The sequence below is a fragment of the Bicyclus anynana genome, chromosome 20 (assembly GCF_947172395.1).
Source record: "Bicyclus anynana chromosome 20, ilBicAnyn1.1, whole genome shotgun sequence".
Taxonomy (NCBI): Eukaryota; Metazoa; Arthropoda; class Insecta; order Lepidoptera; family Nymphalidae; genus Bicyclus; species Bicyclus anynana.
This window is the reverse complement of record NC_069102.1, coordinates 10,946,868-10,965,440: the sequence shown is the minus strand read 5'-3', so window position 1 is coordinate 10,965,440 and position 18,573 is coordinate 10,946,868. Positions and strand designations below refer to the sequence as shown.

Here is an 18,573-nt window from a genome sequence, read left to right as displayed (position 1 = left end):
CTTTTGTGCGTGGTGCAATGACCAAAAGACTATAATTTCCCAAGCGACTTCTATGCTAATACTATAAAGAGGTAAAGTTTGTGTGGTTGTCGGGGGTAATCTCTGGATCTACTGGACCGATTTGGAAAATTCTTTTACCAATAGAAAGCTACATTATTTGCGAGTGTCATAGGCTATGTTTAGTCCTCATATTCACACGGGGACGGGAACCACGTAATTGAAACCGCGGGGCGTCATATAGCGGCATTTCTGCGACTTTCAGATTATAATTTTGTATTATCTCCGAAACTATATAACTAATTAACATACTGTAAAGGGCAAATCTTATCTCTATAATATCCTTGTGATTATTAAATAATTTATTTTGATAAGGATTTAAGTTTAGTTGTGTAAATAATGACGTAAACCTTAGTTTAAAATTTAAATAAATTATTAAAGTACTAAAGGTACTATATCTGCTAAAATATAAAAGATAGATATATGGTGTCGCGGACTTTTTTGTAGAACTTTTAAAGGTTCAAAAAGCCTTCATACATTTATTTCAGTTATACGCAATGGTTGAGGCAGCGCATGCGAATAAGAAAGTTTTTCGGTCCGACCTGTAAGAGAAAACACGCGGTAACTCAGTAGTTATATATGATAGAAATATAAAATATAGCCTATAGCACTCCCCGATAATGTAGCATTCTACTGGTGAAAGAATTTTTAAAATCGGACCAGTAGTTCCGAAGATTACCCCATTTCAAAGAATTGTTACAAACTTACAAACTTTACCTCTTTATAATATTAGTATAGATATAGATATAGATTAGCTACAACATTTTTATATATTATAACAACATTTTATAGTGACAATATCAATATTAAAAATCTTTTATATTTTAAATTAAACAGTTGAACGAGTATGTATGTGTGTCCTCGTACGGACTTTAATTAAAATGATAAATGCAAAAATAAAATTTCCATCAGAAAAGTGAAAAAAAAATCGTACAATTTCCAGTTCGCAGAGTAGTAAAATATTCCGTTTGTCGAAAAAAGTCCTTAGGACTTTTAAATTCGTCCTGAATGCGAATAATTCAGGGGACAATTTGTGCGCGGCGACCGAGCACGTGTTTGTTTTTGAATCAAATTCTGTCGCAAAGCATTTTTTGACAGTCATTCGACTGAGGATTTTATTTACAAAAAAGCGGCCAAGTGCGAGTCGGACTCGCTCATGAAGGGTTCTGTAGCAGCAAGTAACGTAAACTTCTTGCTCATTAATTACATATACACGTTAAATATATACATATTACGATTACGATTTATGACGTATAAAAAAAAACTACTTACAAGATCTCGTTCAAACCAATTTTCGGTGGAAGTTTGCATGGTAATTTACATCATATATTTTTTTTAATTTTATCATTCTCTTATTTTAGAAGTTACAGGGGGGGGGGGGCACATTTTACCACTTAGGAAGCGTCTCTCGCGCAAACTATTCAGTTTAGAAAAAAAATATATTGGAAACTTCAATACCATTTTTGAAGACCTATCCACACGTATGGGTTTGATTGAAAAATAAATTTTGAGTTTTAGTCTTAAGTATGGGGGACCCAATAATTTATTTTTTTCTATTTTTGTATGAAAATCTTAATGCGGTTCACGGAATACATCTACTCACCAAGTTTCAACAGCTCTTATAGTTTCAGAAAAAAGTGACTGTGACATTCGGACGGACAGACAGGGTTCCGTTTTTACCATTTGGCTACAGATCCCTAAAAACCTAAAAAAAGGGCTCCGCAAAGAGTTGTAAGCTTTTGTTTAGGAACTACACAGTCGTCATCCAGTTGGGGAGTAGGGATGTGCCGAAAAATAACAACGAAAGCCAGTGAATGCCTTTTTAGATGGTGGACAGTGGATGGATTTTTTTTAAACAAAACGCACTGACAATTTGTCATCTAGTTTTGATGGGAAGCAATTCGATGTGTCTCTTCGATGTGTTTCTTCAATCACAGGGTTGATCTCATAAAATAAGACAGAAAACAACAAATCGGACAAGGGGTGTAGATTTTCATCCTCCTCCTAAGAAGTTAGCCCACTTCCATCTTAGACTGCATCATCACTAACCATCATTGTAGTCAAGGGCTAACTTGTAAAGAATAAAAAAAAAGAGGCTGGACTAGTCTAGACTTACTATAACTTGACGTTCAAAAGTGTTTAGCATTTATAAACTTCTCTACGTCAATTATCTACAGTCCTAATATAAGTCCTAAGCCTGAGGTTGCCTGGTAGAGATCGCTACTAAGCGATAAAGCCGGCTTTTATATTCCACTTCTTTTTAACCGACTTCAAAAAAAGGAAGAGGTTCTCAATTCGAGTGTACGTATTTGTTTTTTTTTTCATGTTTCTGTTTCGCTTGTTTTCTAATTATTGTGGTGTAGAATTAAAGGGTATTAAAAAATAAATGAAAATTAATAAAACTTCAGGAATTCTTTGAATTTGAAATCTAAGTACATCAGAATCAGTATAATATCAGTATTCTCTAGGAACAATGGCTTGGCACTTGGCAACAAAACGTTGACAAGTGGGTGAAAAGCACTACACTACAAAGTTTGGAGCATCACCGAGTTGCCTGTCTGTCGGTGTTATACAAGATATAATTCGGAGTGTGCTCAGGAATTGTTTGATCTTCATCTCCCTTTGCCGTTCTATTAGCTATAGTGCTGCCAAGTATCGCAGTGATATGCACCCGCTACGATGTAGGTTTCCTTTGGACACGTAATAAGCGGTTTAATTCCTCGTTCCATATGCGCATTGCAAATATAATATGGAATGCCCTTCCCTTCGTCATTACCGTTGCGTTACACGTAAAATAGGGATGATGACAGTTTTTAAAATTGTATATCAAGTCAGTCTATATCAAAATTCGAGCAGCTCCAAATAGTTTTATGGAACCCAAATGGCCTTTCACACCACTCTTTAGAAGTTAAACTATTTTTTAGAAACAAATGGCGTAGTATCGGAAACCCACTTTACACAAAAGAGCTGGTACGGCACAACTTTCAAAAGGCTCATGAGACCAAGCACCACAAGATGTCATGAAATAGACGCTACATTATTATATTTGGGCAAATCACTGGATTTCGCATCAAACACGCCATAATTCAAATACTTAAAATCCCGCTGAATGTCTCACGACAGATTGCAGGAATACTGAGAGACTAAAAAAAAAAATGTATATATATTAAGAGTATGCTAATAGTATAGCAATTTTGTAAAAGTAACAGGGTATCTGCGATCATTACTTTTGGAGCTACAGAGATCTGAAGGGTCAGATTTGCGGCGCTGCCGCGGATCCCTAAAAAACGCGCCTTGCAAAATGGTATGAATTAATGACGTCGTAGGTATATGTATAATGATCGTTAGATTTGTATGGGCGATTAAACAAAATTACTAGTATCTTTGTTATTTGTGTGTTTATGTTTATAGTTCATTTATTAAAAAATGACACATTTTATGTAAGAAAGCTGAAACTGTATGAATTTTTATCTAATTAAAATAAAAGATTTTTAACAGATTTTGAATTTTTTTATTCTTATTTAGTTTGAAAATATCCAGAAAATCTTTGCTTTTTATGTATAAATTTGTTAATATTGGCCTTATTTACCCGAATGTATCATAAAAATCAATATATTCAAATCAAGTCATCATCCCCATTGGATAAGTTAACTATAAAAATAAATATACCTATCATGGTTACTAAAACGCACAGAATAAAGATCATACCTACATAATGAGTCTTTACAAGCAGCGTGGTGAAGTCCGTGAAACCCATACCACACAAACGTCACGCATCTCCTTGACATCCGCAAATACAAACATTTTCCATAATTTGTATTTCAAAATTTAACACTAACAACAATAATAATCAATAATTACTAATAACAAAATACTCCCTCTTAGTTCTTCAGTTTTTGTGAACAGAAAATTATTAAAAACATAACATTAAGTTTGTTTGTTTGTTTGATTGAACGCGCTAATCTCAGGAACTACTGGTCCGATTTGAAAAATTCTTTCAGTGTTAGATAGCCCATTTATCGAGGAAGGCTATAGGCTATATTATCCCGATATTCCTACGGGAACGTGAACCACGCGGGTGCAACCGCGCAGCGTCAGCTAGTAAGTTATGAAATGACATGCATTTTCTACCTTAATTTCTAATTTATTTGTTAGTAAACAGTATTCATTCAAGAAACGCTGTATAGTTTCCAATACATTCCAATGATCATTGGCGTATCTAGGATTATTTCCTAGGGTGGACCTGGCCTCCAACATTAAGTGTATTATTAGTATCAAATTAGAATTTCACATTGGTAGCCCAAAATCCTAGGGTGGGCACGGCCCACCCGGCCCACCCTCTATATACGCCTATGCCAATGATGGTTGTGGATGGGTGCACGTCAAATACTGATACTAAAAGGCCCGAGCTGTTTGCTTAACACCGTCGAGTGCGTCATCTGTCGGCAGATGCTTGTAAAACTGATAATGGAAAACATATCCCGTACACATGACTCACATGACTCACACTATCTATGTACGTCAATTCTCTAGGAACGCAAACTATCGTAGGCTGTTGTAATCAATTTGATAGTGAATTTTTATAGTGAGGAATCTACTCATACTAGTGCACGCGACTTCGTGCGCGTGGAAGTTAGTTTTTTACAAATTCCTCGGGAACCGAGATAAAAAGTAGCCTATGTATTAATCCAGGCTACAATATATCTTAATACCAAGTTTCAGCTAATTCGGTTCAGTAGTCGAGGCGTGAAAGAGTAACAAACATTCATATCATCAAAATCATCAGTTTTCGCAAATCTCGGGAATCCATGGATTTTTTCGGGATAAAAAGTAGCCTATTTGACCCAATCTGCGCGGCAAAAGCTTTTTAAAAACTGAATTTGAATAAAACACATGAATCTAGACTCTAGCATGATTGCATTCCAGATACATTCCTTCAAATTGAGTAACGGAATATATTCAATTGGAATGTAACGAAGTGGAAATATCGCTAGATTTATAATGAAAACCCTTAAATACATATTTTTAAAAACCTTTTAACGGATCAAAAGACAGCAATTATAAAAAATGGTGTTCCTTGTTATTTAATGACAATTGACCCAATCTGATATCTTTTTGATATTCCTTAAAAGCTTTTTGAAATCCGTATTTGAATAAAACATGTGAATATAGACTCTAGCATGAGTGCATTCCAGATGCATTCCTTCAAAGTGAGTGACGGAATACATTCAGTTGAAACGTAACAGAGTGGAAAATTCGCTAGATTTATAATGAAAACCCTTAAATACATATTTTTAAAAACCTTTTAAAGGATCAAAAAACAGCAATTCTAAAAAATGGTGTTCCTTGTTATTTTATGACAATTGACCCAATCTGCGCGTCGGCAGTCTTTTTGATATTCCTTAAAAGCTTTTTGAAATCCGTATTTGAATAAAACACATGAATATAGACTCTAGCATGAGTGCATTCCAGATGCATTCCTTCAAAGTGAGTGACGGAATATATTCAGTTGGAACGTAACAAAGTGGAAAATTCGCTAGATTCGAGACTGCGGCCGTTTCGGTGCGGGCTCGTGTATTGGAGTTGGAATTCAACATCGTTGCTTACGTTGCATACTGATTAGATTTAACGTTTCATGTTATGCTTTACGAAACAGGAGTTGATACAGTGTATCCGAGAATTTTACGATTTTAAGTTTTTATCACACAAAAAGCTGTGTTTTGTAATTAGTCGGTCAAATAGTAAGCGTCCACATACCCGCATTGTACTTATATATCGGACGCATCACATCAAACGGTTCGTAGTATTGGTATGCGTGGTGGATTTACAAGACGGAGGTCCTGGGTTCGATTCCCGGCTGGGCCGATTGAGATTTTCTTAATTTGTCTAGGTCCACACTTACGGTTACCACACTACCGACAATGACATACCTACCGCCAAACGATTTAGCGTTCCGGTATGATGTCGTGTAGAAACCGAAAGGGGTGTGGATTTCATCCTCCTCCTAAAAAGTTAGCTCGCTTCCATCTTAGACTGCATTATCACTTACCATAAGGTAAGATGATTGACTACTAACTTGTAAAGAATAAAAAAATAATCTTTGTATAGAAAGCGCATCCATTGATCCGCATCTTAGGTACTACAGAAAAAATATTTTTCAAGATTTTATTTAGAAAACACCCATGCTCATCACACAAATATTTTCCAGTTGTGGGAATCGAAACCACGGCCGTGGATGCAGAAAGCAGGGTCACTACCCACTGCGCCACGTGGCCGTCATATGATAGCAAAGTAAATTTATTTATAAATAAAAATTAATATATATTCATGATGAACTTCCGCAAAGTAACGCCTGCTTCTATCCAATATTTAAAAGTATTGAAATACTTACCAAAGGATATGAGCCCGCTATTGAGCATAGTAAGCTTTATGCTGTTGGGAATCGAGACCAAGCTGGTGGTGCCCGTCGTCTTCAGGTCTTTCTTCTTCGGCTTCTTCTCCAGGTCATACCTGGGGGTAGACCTGGAGCGGTGCTTCCTCTGGCTGGTAGCAACGGACGTGCCTCTCTGGCCCGTCCTTGAAGACATCGCGACCGCAAAACCGGACACACAAAATTTTATATATATATCACTACGGATGTATGACTTTTATTAGCAGCGCATTTTTTAATTTACGACCATCGGTTCCCGCAATTTTCCTTTTTGTTATTTGGTGATTTTCCAGGAAACTTTACGTAGCAAATTATAAAGTAATTTGACACATGACACTGGAATTTAGCACTATTTTATGTACACTATTTATAATTTTTTTTATATCATAACACGGACATGTTTTGTTTTGTTGTGGAAGTTGTCATCTGTAACAAAAGAAAGAGATTATGATTAATTATTTTTATTTTGTTAGATTAGGTTGAATAAATGACTTTTATGACCTGTCTGTCAATCATGTATCAAAACATAAGCTGTTTTCGTTTTTGCGATCATCTAACCGAGAGCCGATAGCCCAGTGGATATGACCTCTGCCTCCGATTCCGGAGGGTGTGGGTTCGAATCCGGTCCGGTCGTAAGGAAACCTGCATACCAGAAAATTATTTTAATTCTCTGCGTGTGTGAAGTCTGCCAATCCGCATTGGGCCAGCGTGGTGGACTATTGGCCTAACCCCTCTCATTCCGAGAGGAGACTCGAGCTCAGCAGTGACCTGAATATGGGTTGATGACGACGATCATCTAACACTGTTTTTCAACGAAATCGCAAAATTATCGTCATTTGTCGTAAAGTGGCATTAGTATAGATAATAGTAAAAGCAGCAAATTATAACATTAATTTATCGAAAACCGTTAATTACCGTAATTTTGTTGAAATAATCATGTTAGATGATCGTAAAGAGTAATGTAGTGGCTCATGTTTTAATATTAAATACATGCTAAAAGCATTGTTAGGAAATTCATCACTTAGTGATATATTGGATAGAAGCAGGCGTTACTTTGCGGAAGTTCATCATGATTATATAATGATTTATTTATTTTGCTATCATCCGCGAAAATTCGGCGAACCCATGCGACAACGTCATCCAGGTCTCTACAACGTGCAATTGCACGTTGTAGAGTCAACATCTCCTGAGGATGCTCCGGTTTCGGGGTGAAACGTACGTAGAGAGTATTTTGTCGGACCTGGGTGACGTTGTCGCATGGGTTCGCCGAATTTTCGCGGATGATAGCAAAATAAATAAATCATTATATAATCTTAGTGATATATTTTATACAATTTGGTTAATTTTCATTTAATTCGCAAATTAATAAATTTAAAATGAATTTTCTATTAATTACAATCTACAATTATAATAAATCTGTAGAGAGGTCAATTTTGTACATGAAATATATTTCCAAAACAACTATCAGGGGGTGATAAGTGATTGATACTGATGCCAAAAATGCAATTAGTAAAATTTTTGTCTGTCTGGCTGTCTGTCTGTATGTTCGTTATAGAAACAAAAACTACTCGACGGATTTTAACGAAACTTGGTACAATCATTTTTCATATTCCTGGGCAGGTTATAGTATACTTTTCATTACGCTAGAATAGGAGCAGAGCAGTGAAGGGAAATGTTGGGAAAACGGTAGACAGTTACTCCATTTTTACAGCGATACTACTGTAATGGCTGGATTAAAGAGGTCTAAATTCAGACGAAGTCGCGGGCGTCCGTTAGTTTAAAATAAATAATTAGCAAACTTAGCTAACTTACCAGAGACCGACTAAAATAGCACGAGGCATAAAATGTTCGGGACCTTTACACTAAACTAACGAAGCAATTGCCAATTTACCGAAGTATATTCATGACATTAACAAAAGCCTAATTCCGCCCTACAATCAAACAGAGGCAGCCCTAGTAAGTAATTACTTGTGCAAACCTAACCTGTGTAAACTAAGCGCTGATCCGTTCAACATACATAAGCCTGATACAATCACTATTATGCTATAACTTATAGCCTAAGATCCCGCATCTATACTAATATTATAAAGCTGAAGAGTTTGTTTGTTTGATTGAACGCGCTAATCTCAGGCACCACTGGTCCTATTTGAATATTTTTTTTTGTGTTAAAAAGCCCATTTATCGAGGAAGAAACTTCCTGTAGAAGTACGGGGATAAAACAAAGCTATAGGCTTTGTTTTATCCCCGTAACGGGTACCACCCGGGTGAAACCGCGCGACGTCAGCTAGTTAGAAATATTTACTCTCATCTGTTATTGTTATATTCACCCGCGTAGTTCCAGTTCCCGTATAAATACGGGAGTAATATATAGCCTTCCTCGATAAATGGGCTATCTAACACGGAAACAATTTTTCAAATCGGACTAGTAGTTCCAGAGATTAACGTGTTCAAGTAAACAAGCAAACAAACTCTTCAGCTTTATTATATTCATCATTATCAGCACATATTCGGTTCACTGCTGAGATCGAGTCTCCTCTCAGAATGAGAGGGGTTAGACTAATCCACCACGCTGGCCTAATGCGGATTGGCAGACTTCACACACGCAGAGAATTAAGAAAATTCTCTGGAATGCAGGTTTCCTCACGATGTTTTTCCTTCACCATTTGAGACACGTGACATTTAATTTCTTAAAACGCACACCACTGAAAAGCTGGAGGTGCATGTCCCGGACCGGATTCGAATCCACACCCTCCGGAATCGGAGGCACAGGTCATATCCACTGGGCTATCACTCCTCTTTCTTTATAATATTGGTATATATATAGCCTGTGCCTGATTACGTGTTTGACATACTAGTATTAGATCGCGAGCTACTGCATGGGCAATTTGAAACCAGGTTAATTTATTCATTAGTATTATACGTTCATCTCGCTGTGACAACAGCGACTAATTGTACGTTAAACATATTTCGTAGTAGTTTAATTTATAGATTTACTAGCTGATGGCGCGTGGTTTCACCCGCGTAGTTCCCGTTCCCGTAGGAATATGGGGATACTTTATAACCTATAGTTTTCCTCAATAAATGGGCTATCTAACATTGAAAGAATTTTTCAAATCCGACCAGTAGTTCCTGAGAATAGCGCGTTCAATCAATCAAAAAATCAAACAAACAAACTGTTCAGCTTTATAATATTAGTATAGATTAGTATAGATATTTGATTTAACATTATATTATAGTGTGTTATTTAGTAATGTTTTAAGATAAAGGTCGACATGGTGGTGAATCAAGAACAATCTAATTGGACATATGCCTCTTGCAAGGACTTCTAACAGTGAATACGGTACTAAATGAATTCAAATGAAACTTGGCACAGTTTAAGACCATAATATGGAGAAGGTTATAGGATACTTTTTAATGCAAAAATAAAATGAAAAGGGGGTGAAATAGGGGTTGAAAGTTTGTATGGAAAGTTCTTCATTTTTAGAGTTACAGCTTTAAAAATTTGTTCATAAATCTTAAAAAAAATAACAAAATATAATGGGATTAAAAAAATATTAAATTCAAACTTTAAAGTGGTGAAATAGGGCTTGAAAGTTTACATTGATTTCCACGCCGACGAAGTCGCGGGTGTCCGCTAGTTGATATTCAACTAAACTGAGTTACTTAGCTCAAATGAATAGAACAATTTAATGATCTTGATATGTAATTCAAAAAAAGTTTACCTGATTGACCCAAATTAAATCAACTTGGTCATATATTTACTTTCATATTTTGATCATTAAATCACAAAAAATACCATCAAACAAAAAATATGACCCTTGACGCGGTGTAATAACTACCCGTTGGCAGAATCAGAATTGATTTTATTGGTTTCCACCCCTTTCGTATATTAGATTTCCTCCCTTTATTTATTCTATTTGTTAATGGATCGAAGGCCTGTGATTGCCATACCTTCGTCAAATTTTAACGGAATTCAAAAACGAAGAGGTTCTATAATTTGTTTTTTTTTAAACTGAAACGTTGTCAGTGCTGCTCCTACATAGTTAATTGTGATAGGTAACTTTAGGCAAAGTCAAAGTCAAAATTCATTTATTTCAAATAGGCTCAGTTTACAAGCTCTTTCAAAACGTCAGGTAATTAATTAAACTTAAGATAATGGTGATAATAATTATTCGAAAACTTGAAATTAAAGTTACGAGGGTTTCAAACGCGCCTTGGTCCGAGAAGAGCCCACAACAAACTCAGCCAGGTTTATCCTTTTTCATCACCATTTAACAATAGGCATATAAGAAGCCTGTCATGTAATACATTTCAGTTCCAAGCAATTTTGTCGTTTACGTAATCATTGACACTATAATACGACTTTTCTATAAGCTTACGTTTAATAAAAACTTTGAACTTATTGAGAGACATGCCAGTGATTTCGTGTGGCAGTTTATTATAAAAACGTATGCGATTGCCCTTAAAAGAATTACTATTTTTTTGTAACCTAGTGTGATGTGCAACAATTTTATTTTTATTTCTGACATTAATATTACAAGCACACCTTCTTTAGGTGGTAATCCGCCTCCAGAAAGTATCTTAAACGGTGTTTTGCGAAAGGTCGCCACGAAGCACCAATGTTGCACGAATTGTTTGACAACTGAAGTACAGCATAGGCTGACAAAGTTACGACGAGAAAACCCGTGACAACTCAGTAGTTATATATTACACAAATATAAAATAAAGCCTATAGCACTCCCCAATAACGTAGCATCCTACTTTTTTTTACCTAACTAGTTTCGACCTAATATCACGTGAGTTTTAGCCGTGTTTCATAATCAATTAGTAGCATTCTACTGGTGAAAGAATTTTTAAAATCGGACCTGCAGTTCCAAAGATTACCCCTTACAAAGAATTGTTACAAACTTACAAATTTTACCTATTTATAATATTAGTATAGATAAAGATTCAATTTTACAATAATACCTAAAATTCTCATATAATTGTAAATGTTTAAATAGTTAAAATACATACACAAAAGATTGCAGGTATAATACCTAGTCCCTTGTAAGACAAGACAAGGTGTATGCATACACCTTGTCTTGTCTTTGTCTTTAAGAATAGAGAATAGTATAGCTTTATGTGGAATTATCAAAGTGATGCCGCGTCCCGACTGCTGCTACGAGGTTATTGTCCTTATATTTAATCGACTTCCAAAAAGGTGAAGACTCTATGTTCCGCTGTATGTTTTTTTTTTTGTTCTATAAATATGGGTATAAAACCACGAAATTCTGGGCACGACAGGCTATTGAACCATTATGGAGCGGTACTAAAATACGCAGGCTGTATTTGTTTTCTCTCTCTACAATTAAAAAGCGGACAAGTGAAAAAAGTTTCCCAGTTTCGAGTAATAAACGAAAAACGTGAGAATTGATATAAAGTGCTCTAACTTTTCGACGACGTTTTTTGCAGTTACGATATTGGTTTTTTATGGCTAGTAATTTTGGATAAGGGTATATGAAATATTAAATTAGATGGCATTTTTACGATCTTTATTTAACTCGACTTGTTAATTTGAGTTAAATATAGAATTAAATGTTAAAATGATTAGGCATCTCCAACTACCCTAAATTATTTTGCAAATAATTTAGTTTTTGCAAGCTACATACCTTATGGTTTCTACACGACATCGTACCGGAACGATAAATCGCTTGGCGGTACGTCTACGTACGTAACTAGCAACGCCTCCCACCAGACTGATCTGGACCAATTAAGAAAATCTCAATCAACCCAGCCGGGAATCGGACCCAGGACCTCCGTCTTGTAAATCCACTGCGCACACCACTGCACCACAGAGGCCGTCAAAAGTTAGACATACAAGTATACTGCTATAAAGATAAAAAGATGACATAGTATAGTTGTCTAAATGACGTCATTCTAAATCCCAATATGGCGGAATCCCAAAGACGAACCAATTATTTTTACGCTTCTCAATATCTTCCTGTCGTTAATTAACTAAGTAAGGTCGGCAAAACACGTCCTGCCCCTATAGCCAAGTGGCACGTAGATTCTCTATCTACGATCGCAAACGCTTCGAAAATGGGAATGACATTCGCTATCGACAGGTCACGTGATTAAGATCTGCCATTCCCATACATTTTTCTAGTTATCGAAGCGTTTGCGATCTTAGAAAGAGAATCCATGGCCACTTGGCTACATGGTCTGTTCTGTTTCCATTAACTTCTATCGTACATCTCTTATATTTTTATTTTTATCTGCCCATTATTTTGCCCTTCTACTTTTAATAAAGTCAATTTTATCCCTCCTTTTTAATCGACTGCAAAAAAAAGGTGGAGGTTCTCAATTCGACTGTATGTTTTTTTTTGTATGTATGTTACCTGATCTGATTACTCGGAGACGCCAGGACCGATTTGAATTTTTTTTTTGTTTGAAAGGGTATACTCCCGAGGTGGTCCCATTGTCACCATTTCAGGATCTGATGATGGGATCCAGGAGAAATCGAGGGGAACTTTCAAAAATTGTAAGGGCAACTATAGCGTTTTATATTTTTTTATGAATTACTATGGTAGATATCTGCTATGTTATTCAAGGACAGGTAAAGATACATCAAAATACGGAGTTCATAAATATCACCGTATATACTCGTACGAGTAGAGATATCAATAAAATATTTGCTTTCGATTCAATCAGTAAATTGAATAAATACTAACATGAAATTATGGATGTTATATATGCCAGAGAAAAACTTCTATAATAAGAATAATTTATTAGAATGATATATTTCCAAAAATTATGAAAATACTAGCGGACGCCTGCAATTTCGTCCTCTTGGAATGCAGTTTTTCACAAATCTCGCGGAAACCATGGATTTTTGCGGGATGAAAAGTAGCCTATGTACGAATCCAGAGCAAAATATATTTCCATTCCAAATTTCAAATCGGTATTACATATACTTACACACACACAAACTTTCGCCTTTATAATATTAGTGTGATAACGCACGCGATAGCACAACTTTCATCTTCGCAATCGGCCCAAGCTCTTCGTGTTGTATATCCACCGCGCATACCACTGCGCCAGGAGGCCGTCAAAAAGGTTTTGCTGTTTTTTTCATCTTGGCTATTACCCGTGTATTTGAAGAGATCAGACATTGAATCTTTTAAACTAACTATCTTTTAAACTTTGATCTCCGTGTTTTGTTCCAAAATTATTGTGAGAAATGAAAAAGAAAACATTTTCCTCATAATGAGCTCTACAGTGCACAATTGACAGCTCTTACAGAACAGTCTGGAAGAAATGAATACAATACTTTGTGGCAACCGGCGTCGACAGCTCGGATGTAGGTCAGTGCACAGTAGTGACACGACACATTTGCGATTTTTTGAAGATTTTTCAGCTTTGAAAAATATTTGGAAAATATACAGTGCATTTTTGAACTTAGTATGCCGTGACGGGTAGCAGCAACAGTAACAACAACAATAATTACAACACATTATTGCACAAAATCACTAACGCGACTGGCAGCGTGATGGTGTCTACGCTGCCTAACAAACAACTGAGCTCAAGTCAAATACCCTCTTATTTATATCATTACTGATACCTCCCCTCTCAATAACATTAATAATGAATGTTAATACCCCCTGTAATCGAGGAATTTGTAACATTATATTGAAAAAATTTTGAGCTTACATACGGATCGCTAAATCGATCTTGATGAAGTTTGGCACAGAGATAGATCGCAGAACATATCAAATTTAGGGAAACTATTATTAAATGAAACCGTTATAAAATGTCGTCAAAATACCAAGCGAGCAAAATGGCGGTTATCTTTTAGTATACCAAGAAAGGAATATCTTTTCACTTATTTTATAAAAATATTCTTTTCAACTTCTTATCCTACCTAATCTACATTATTACGCGAAAATGCAGTGTAAGATATCAGCACGCCAGCAAACCATTATAATAGGGGGCTGAATAAACCATTATCAAAGACATCCCCTAATTGGTTTCTGGATGACATGTTAACGGAACGCTGAGTGCCGTGGTAGGGGTAAGCTAGCCGAAACCTCATCACCAGAATACAGCTGAGGCAGTTTATGAATAATAAAAATTTAACCGCTAAAATAAATGATTGCAGAGTAAGAGAAATGGCGTTAATCATAATAGTGTCGAGATTTTATCTTGTCGCTAAAGTAAATGGTGTCCAGTAACTTTTTGCCACGCTGCCGCTAATTTACTCGTATGATGTCCACTTTTTGCCTTGTTTTCGCTAATCGAATCTAGCTAATTTTTGTCTTGTTGTTAATCTAAATCAAGTCCAGTTATTATTTGCCTTATTTTCGTTAATCTGTTAAACAAGAGTGAATAGGCATCTTTTAGGCAAACGTCCAATCTCAGATATAGATATATTCTAAAATGGGATACGCTTGCCTAGATCAAGCCTATTCACTTACCATCACGAGAGATCATGGTTAAATACGAGCCTATCTTCCATAGAAAAGGTGGATTCCAGTTAGGTACTTTTTGTCTGTCTTGTTCACTAGCTACTTGTCACTCATGCTGTCCATTTTTCAAGAGTTTTAAGTTATTATGTAGTTATGTGTTGTGCTAACAATTAAATTATTTATATTATATTCCATTCTAAATAATGTCCATTTAATAACGTCTAGTTACTTTTTATTTTAATGTCACTTATCTAAATGATGTCCTTACTTTGTTGGATTATGATGTTGTTATTTTATGTCTTTTTGTTGGTAATCTAAACAGTGTACAGTTACTTTTGTCTTGTTACTGCTAACTTAAAGTGTATTCAGTTACTTTTGCATAGTTTTCGATAGTGCAAATCTTTCTTTTTCTTAAAATTTCTTGTAAATTAAATCAGTTTGTCTTGCTATTTATATAATGTAATGGGTGTCCAGTTACTTTATCTTTTTGTTGCTAATCTAAACAGTATACAGTTAATTTTTGTCTTGTTGCTGCTAACTTAAAGTGTATTCAGTTACTTTTGCATAGTTTTCGATAGTGCAAATCTTTCTTTTTCTTAAAATTTCTTGTAAATTAAGTCAGTTTGTCTTGCTATTTATATAATGTAATGGGTGTCCAGTTACTTTATCTTTTTGTTGCTAATCTAAACAGTATACAGTTAATTTTTGTCTTGTTGCTGCTAACTTAAAGTGTATTCAGTTACTTTTGCATAGTTTTCGATAGTGCAAATCTTTCTTTTTCTTAAAATTTCTTGTAAATTAATTCAGTTTATCTTGCTATTTTTAAAATGCAATGGATGTCCAGCAACATTTTGTCTTACTGTCGCCAGTGAAGCGATACACTTATATCATTCACAAACGTGTCAGTTGCATCTAGGTATTCCTTTTATTATTCGGTCGGGAAATGTATGCTGAAATTTTAACCGAATAGCCAAGTTCACTTGCACGTTCTACCCATTCTTGGTCCATTAGTAAATGCGGCTGGAATATAATCTTGGACAAAATTACCTACTCCACTTTGGAAGTATTTTCTGCAGAGACTTTTCAAGCTCGGGAGAGGAATTATTTTTGTTTAATTCAATAAATGGGCATGGGATGTCGTATTTTCCGCCAATTTGTTTGATTTTTCTTCTTAATTAGCGGTCATACCTATATGAGTCAGCTAAAGTATCTATAATAAACTGCAAATGAATATTATATGAATATATATCCGAAAATCATTCCCATCCCAAAGGGTCCAGGGTTTGACTAGATTATAAAGATAAATTAACCCTTGTTGTTATAGGAGTCGGGTAAAAATATAATTCAATTAAAAAAATTAAAACTTAACCTACTCACAGATTGACTAAAAAGAAATACGTAAAGCTGTTTCTGGATAAACTATTGATATACAAGCTTCCAAGTCAACAGACGAAGTTAAAAAATCTCTGGTAGTTAGGCACTGTAATAATTTGAAAGAGCCTCTTCAGAAACTTACAACTTAGTAAACTTAGTGTAATTATGAACAGTTCTGACTTTTCCAGTGCTTGTGACTCTAAAGTAAGCATAATTATTTTTAATTATGCTTACTCTACAAGCAACTTATTTTTCAACCAGAAAATGCCTGCGGACCCCCGAAGTTACCGTTCTTGTGAAAATACGGGGATAAAAAGTAGCCTATGTGATGTATAACTGCTATTTTATGGGGTTGGGGTTCCAAGGTGCCGTTGGGGTCCCAAGGTGCTGGAATGGCGACCCCGCACCGGAAAACGCAGTGTTAGTACTACCCCCCACTAGGTGGACCGAGGACATCGAGCGGGTTGCAGGAAGCAGCTGGATGCTTGCAGCTCGAGACCGTTTTGTTTGGAAATCCATGCAAGAGGCCTATGTCCAGCAGTGGACGTCCATTGGCTGTTACTGATGATGATGATGATATATGCTGATCACGTTTTGGCCTTTGGCTTGTGAATTTTCAAATCTGTGTCGTGGTTTAGGCGTGAAATCGTTAAAAAAAACTCACATTCGCTTTAAAATATTACTCAGGATTTTGAAGCTATTTTGTTTTTAAATGGATTTGTATTTGAAATTATGACTTTTGAAGGTTAAAAATTTCGAAGGCGCGAATTTCCTACCCATTTTATCCTCAATGGAGTGTCAGGAACTGTCGGCACTTATATATTTACGACGCGTTGACACCCCATCGGTGATTTTATATCCCGCGGCCCACACTCGTAAATCAAATGAGGTCAATGATTAATATTAGCTTAATTATCTTCTGACACGGAGTTTTGATACCGGAAAATAAATCATTTTTGCATGAGCTTTTGATTGGGTGTTCAAATATTCCAAATTTGAATTAGGGTTGACGTATTTGTGGCCTATTACTAAAAAAAAAATAATGGAACTGGAAGCCTGGCGAAGAGTCGTCACATTATGTAGAACGAGAGAATCTGATAGCCTAATCCTCTTAATCTATACTAATATTATAAAAAGATAAAGATTATAAAATTGTAGGGCTTATCCTATGAATCTACTAAATCGATTTTGAAATTTAATTTCCGTAAGAACGGAAGCTTAGACCGTTGTGACCTTTAGGATAGATAGATATACTTTATTTGCACACCACAAAGACAAATACAAGTGAAATAAAAACATATTAAAAAGAGATTAGCATATAAAAGGCGGCCTTATCGCTAAGTAGCAATTTGTTCCAGGCAACCTTCGGTTTAGGATCACATCATGCTAGTTCTAAACTATTTAAATAATTGTTTTTTTTCTCTTTTTCTTTTGTGTGATGTGTATTCTAAATGAACTTTTTTTTTCTTTCTTTCTTTGAGGTTTTAAGGGTTCAAACCCTCCAAGTTAGCCAATTATAAAATGCAATTTTCATCATCATATTGCAACGCCATTACACCAAATTCTGGACCTCAGACAGACATAAATTTCCCTGTGAATCAACTATTTGGCGAATAACGGTAAACAATCATACGATTTCAATTTGATACGTCATATTTTCAGTTTTGGCGCACGAATAAATGATGGCCGAATCAAACTACGATCAATCAAGACATCAAAGAGCTATTTGTAGATCGTGTTGATACTTTGTACCAATACTTCATCAGTTCAGGGACAAGACTCATATATGAATTGTTTAGGTTTGATTATTTGATTATTTTTTTTATCTTATTGTCACAATTTTTTTGCCGTGCCACGAACGTCCACTAGTATAAAAAACTATAAGAGTTACAAAATTTTAGAATGTATGCAGTATCGTCAAATCTCAATACAATCGTTTGGCATGGATTCAAGATTTGCATCATCATGATTCTACTAAAGGTCGGTAGCAAATAGTAGCAATTCACGCCACTAGTTGCCCTGTCAGAACTTTTGTTTATCATTGTAATTTATTATTGGGGAAAATAACAAGTCATTTGATGATACTTTAGGCGTTGCTTATAACAAAGTGGTTCTGTGCATGGATTCTAGTATTAAATGTGTAAGTATGTATGATTTTTTATTCGTTGTGTTTGTTGCTTTAACAGGCAAAAATGGGTAAACTTATATAGCAGTATTTGGACGAAAATTGGCACATGTTGTTTATATTTTTATTTTGCCATAAAA

General features: G+C 35.5%; 1 protein-coding gene across 1 annotated transcript in view; it reads right to left on the bottom strand.

Moving 5' to 3' along the window:
* LOC112052114 (receptor-type tyrosine-protein phosphatase kappa) overlaps nt 1–18,573 on the bottom strand; it is a 161,524-nt gene that overhangs the window by 74,184 nt on the left and 68,767 nt on the right. Inside the window, exon 2 of the mRNA XM_052887713.1 lies at nt 6,449–6,913. Coding sequence (XP_052743673.1) covers nt 6,449–6,644 — 196 coding nt within the window. The 5' untranslated portion in view covers nt 6,645–6,913. The remainder of the gene's footprint in view (nt 1–6,448; nt 6,914–18,573) is intronic.